Source organism: Eimeria mitis, genomic scaffold (assembly GCF_000499745.2).
Source record: "Eimeria mitis Houghton genomic scaffold, Emh_scaff869, whole genome shotgun sequence".
NCBI classification, from domain to species: Eukaryota; Apicomplexa; class Conoidasida; order Eucoccidiorida; family Eimeriidae; genus Eimeria; species Eimeria mitis.
The window spans coordinates 3,598-7,943 of NW_013576402.1; the positions used below are offsets into that span (position 1 = coordinate 3,598).

Sequence of the window (4,346 nt, forward strand, 5' to 3'; positions counted from 1 at the left end):
CTCTACGTTTCGTGCTGCTGCTGCTGTTGTTGCTGCCGCTGCTGTTGCTCTTGCTGCTGCTGCTGCTGCTGCTGCTGCTGCTGCTGTTCTGGCTGTTGCTGCTGCAGGCAAGGCCGTGTCTCCTGCTGCAACACAACTGCAGCAGAGCCCTGACGCTGCGGGGGTCTTCAGCGCTCGTAAGCAGCCACAGCAGCAGCAGCAGCAGCAGCAAAGAAAAATCCAGCAGAAGTAGCAGCAGCAGCAGCAGCAGCAGCAGCAGCTAGGCAGCAGTTGTCTATACAGTTAAGATGTTCTCGTTCTGCTGCTGCTCTCCTCTTAGAAGCTGCTGCTGCTTCTGTGGCATTTGCTGTTGCAGGTGACACGTCATCNCTGCTGCTGCTCTCCTCTTAGAAGCTGCTGCTGCTTCTGTGGCATTTGCTGTTGCAGGTGACACGTCATCTCCAGCAGCAGCAGCAGCAGCAGCAGCGGCAGCAGCAGCAGCTGCTGCTGCTGCAGGCGTGTTGCAGCCGTGCATGCTTCGAGCCAGCAGCCCTCAAACCCCACAAGTAAGAGTTGCTGTTGTTCTGCTGTCTCCTTTTGTCTTGGCTTGTTGCTGCTGCAGCAAACGCCGCCAGAGTGTTGCTGCTGTGTCTGCTGCAGGGACGAGAGCAGCAGCAGCAGCTCCTCACCGTTAACAGCAGCAGCAGCAACAACAACAACAGCAGCAGCAGCAGCAGCAGCAGCAGCAAGAACAGCAAGCTCGCTGCTGAGAGCCTTGCTGCCTCCCGCGCGGCGACTCCCTCAGCTTCAACCGCAGCAGCAGCAGGTGCAGCAGCAGGTGCAGCAGCAGGTGCAGCAGCGGCAGCAGCAGCAGCAGCAGCAAGTCTAGAAGCAAGCGAAGCTGTGGCGCTTGAGCTGGAGGACTCAACAGGAGCTGTACAAGCAGTGCCTGTGGGGCGCGGAGAATCTGCTGCTGCTGCACTGCATGCGTTCTGCATGCAGCAGGGGATCCCCCCCCAGGGAGAGCAGCAGCTGCAGCAGGCCCTCGCAGCAGAGCAGCGGCGGCTGCAGCAGCAGCAGCTGCAGCAGCAACAGCAGCAGCAGCAGCTGCAGCAGCAACAGCAGCAGCAGCAGCTGCAGCAGCAACAGCAGCAGCAGCAGCTGCAGCAGCAGCAGCTGCAGCAGCAACAGCTGCTGCAGCAACAACGGCATCAGCCACACACCAAAATTCGCAAGAACAGACATCATCATGCAAACAAATCTCAGCAGCAACTGCAGCAGCAGCTGCAGCAGCAACTGCAGCAGCCGCTGCAGCAGCAGCAGCAAATAGCTGCTGCTGCAGAGCTTGTGGAGACAGAAATAGAAACAGAAGAAACACCCTGGGATGCCTCTTTGCCTGCTTCTCTGTTTGCAGACGATGAGCAAGTGCTGCTGCGGCAGCCTCTCTCCAAGCAGCAGCAGCAGCAGCAGCAGCAGCAGCAGCAGCAGCGGCAACAGCAGCAGCAGCCTGGCGGTATTGTGCTGCTTACAAGCCCGCAACTGCAACCACACACGGTGCAGCAGCAGCAGCAGCAGCAGCAGCAGCAGCAAAGGGATTTGCTGCAGACACCCCAACTGCTGCAGCAGCAGTTGCTGCCGATGCCGCGCAACCGCAGCCTACAGAGGATTCTGCTGCAGCAGCAGCAGCAACAAGCTCTGCTGCAGCAACAGCAGCAACAACTGCAACAGCTGCAGCAGCAGCTACACACTCCTATGCAGCAGCACATATCTCCGCCTCCCCCGGGCACGCTGCTGCTGCAAACGCATACACCACTGCCGCAGCAGCAGCAACTGCTGCAGCAGCAACTGCAGCAACCGCTGCAGCAGCCACCTGAGCAGACACAGCAGCAGCTGCTGCAGCACTCAGCTCAGCAATCACCACAGCAACCGCTGCAGCAGCAACTGCAGCAGCCGCTGCAGCAGCAACTGCAGCAGCCGCTGCAGCAGCAACTGCAGCAGCCGCTGCAGCAGCAACTGCAGCAGCCGCTGCAGCAATCACCTCAGCAGCCACTGCAGCAGTTGATACCGCAGTCACAGCAGCAATCACCTCAGCAGCCGCTGCAGCAGCAGCAGCAACAGCTGCAACAGCTGCAACAGCAGCCGCTGCAGCAGCAGCAACAACAGGTGCAGCAGCAGCAGCAGCAGCAACCGCTGCAGCAAGAGCCCTGGTACAGCCCCGCAGAGCAGACAGACGCTGCATCTCCGCAGCAGCGGCAGCTGGGGTCGAGAGGTATTAGCTGCCCAGCAACTCCCCAGCAGCAGCAGCAGCAGCAGCAGCTGCTGCAGCAGCAACAGCAGCTGCAGCAGCAGGAGCAGCAGCTGCAGCAGCAGCTGCTGCAGCAAGACGCAGCGTCTGCCTCCCCACCCTTCCTATTACCTAGCTGCCGCGGGCATTCGACATGGCAGCAGCAACAGCAGCAGCAGCAGCAGCTGCTGCTGCTGCAGGCGCAGCAGCAACCTCAGCAGCAGCAACTGCTACAGGAGCAATATCAGCGGGTACAGCAGCAGCAGCAGCCGCTGCTGCAGCAGCAACTACAGCAGCCTCTGCAGCAGCCTCAGCACAGCAGCAGCAGCAGCAGCAGCAACAGCCCCCTTTATTTCTCTCCTAGTTCTGTAGGTCCATATTCGCTGTCTCCTGAGCTGCAGCAGCAGCATCTACAGCAGCAGCAGCTGCTACTGCTGCAGCAGCAGCAAGCTCTTTCTCTGCTGCAGCAGCAGCAGCAGCAGCAACAGTGGCGCTCCTCAAGCGACCGCAAGGACCGTCCATACGGCCGGAAGGGGAGAAACAGAAAGCAGCAGCAGCAGCAGCAGCAGCAGCAACAGCAGCAGCAGCAGCAGCAGCAGTTGCTGCTGCGGCTGCAGCGGCAGCAGCAACGATCAGCGAGCAAGGCAAGGAAGCAGCAGCGGTTGCTAGAGCTGCAGCAGCAGCAACGAGCAGCTGGGCTGCAGCAGCAGGTGCAGCAACTGCATAGAAAGGTGCGGCGGCTGCTGCGGCAGCATCAGGGCGAGCAGCAGCTGCTGCTGCAGCAGCTGCAAGGAGGAAGAGACCAGGAGCAGCAGCTAGAGGGGCTCCGACTGCAGCAGCAACTGCTGCTGCAGCAGCTGCTGCAGCAGGATGCCAACGTATTGAGGGCCCTTGATATGCTGCAGGAGCTGCAGACAACAGCAGCAGCAGCAGCAGCAGCAGCAGCAGCAGAAAGCCCAACAGCCGGGCAGCAAGATATACTACTGACACCGGGGACTCAGCAGCTACACATGCAGCAAAGACAGCAGCTGCAGCAGCAGCTGCTGCTGCAGCAGCAAATGCTAGAGCAGCGGACCGCACAGCTGTGGCAGGAGCAGCTGCTGCTGCAGCAGCGAAGGGATGAGTATCAACGCGCGCTGCTGCAGCTGCAGCAGCAGCAGCAGCAGCAGCAAGAGCCATCAGGGCTGCAGCAGACGGTCAAGAGGGTGCTGCAGCGTATAGGGGTTGCCTCTGGCTCAGACAATACAGCAGCAGGAGCAGCAGCAGCAGCAGCAACAGCAGCAGCAGCAGCAAAAGCTACTGCAGCACAAGCACAGGCGCTGCAGGCAAGGGCCCTACAATGGAGGGGCCTCGTAGAGCAGCAGCGCAAGTGTTTGCTGCTGGGGCAGCAGCAGCAGCAGGATTTGCTTCGTCAGCAGCAGCAGCAGCGGCTGCTGCACCTTGCTGATGTTCTCTCAGCTACAGCAGGCAAAAACCCGCAGCAGATACACCAGGCAGCACGCAGCAGCAGCAGCAGCAGCAGCAGCAACTATCATCGTCTACGCAGCAGGAGAGAATGGAGGAGCTGCTGCAGCTCAGACAGCAGCAGCACCACACCCACAAGCAGCTGCAGCAGCAGCTGCAGCAGCAGCTGCAGCAGCGAGCTGCAGGACGAACCACTCACACCCAAAGTACACTGGAGAGCAGGAGCAGCTGCTCTTAACTAAGACTGCAGCAGCAGCAGCAGCAGCAGCAGCAGCAGCAGCAGCAGCAGATGCTTCTGCTCGCAATTGCTGCAGCAAATGCCATAGCAGCAATATGCGGCTGCTGCTGCGTCACTGCAGCAGCAGCAACTGCTACCGTAAAAACAGCGGTACCTGCTGCAGCTGCAGCTGCAGCAGCAGCTGCACCTGCAGCAGCAGCAGCAGCAGCAGCAGCAGATGCTGCTGCTGCAGTGTTTTGTTTTCTTTTAGTTTTTGCATCGAATAGTCCGAGTCCAAACTGAGCCGCTAACTTAACTTCATACCTGTCCTCCCCGCAGCAGCAGCAGCAGCAGCAGCAGCAGCAGCAGCAGCAGCTGCTGCTGCTGCTGCTGCTGCTGCTG

The 4,346-nt window shown here is 60.2% G+C and overlaps 1 protein-coding gene across 1 annotated transcript in view; it reads left to right on the top strand.

The window, feature by feature from the left end:
- The window catches only part of EMH_0024120 (uncharacterized protein), a gene marked incomplete at both ends in the record, with an annotated part of 7,542 nt that extends 3,573 nt beyond the window's left edge, over nucleotides 1–3,969 (top strand). The window contains 3 exon segments of the mRNA XM_013502256.1: nucleotides 1–176; nucleotides 427–545; nucleotides 640–3,969. Coding sequence (XP_013357710.1) covers nucleotides 1–176; nucleotides 427–545; nucleotides 640–3,969 — 3,625 coding nt within the window.
- Between the last annotated feature and the right edge of the window lie 377 nt (nucleotides 3,970–4,346).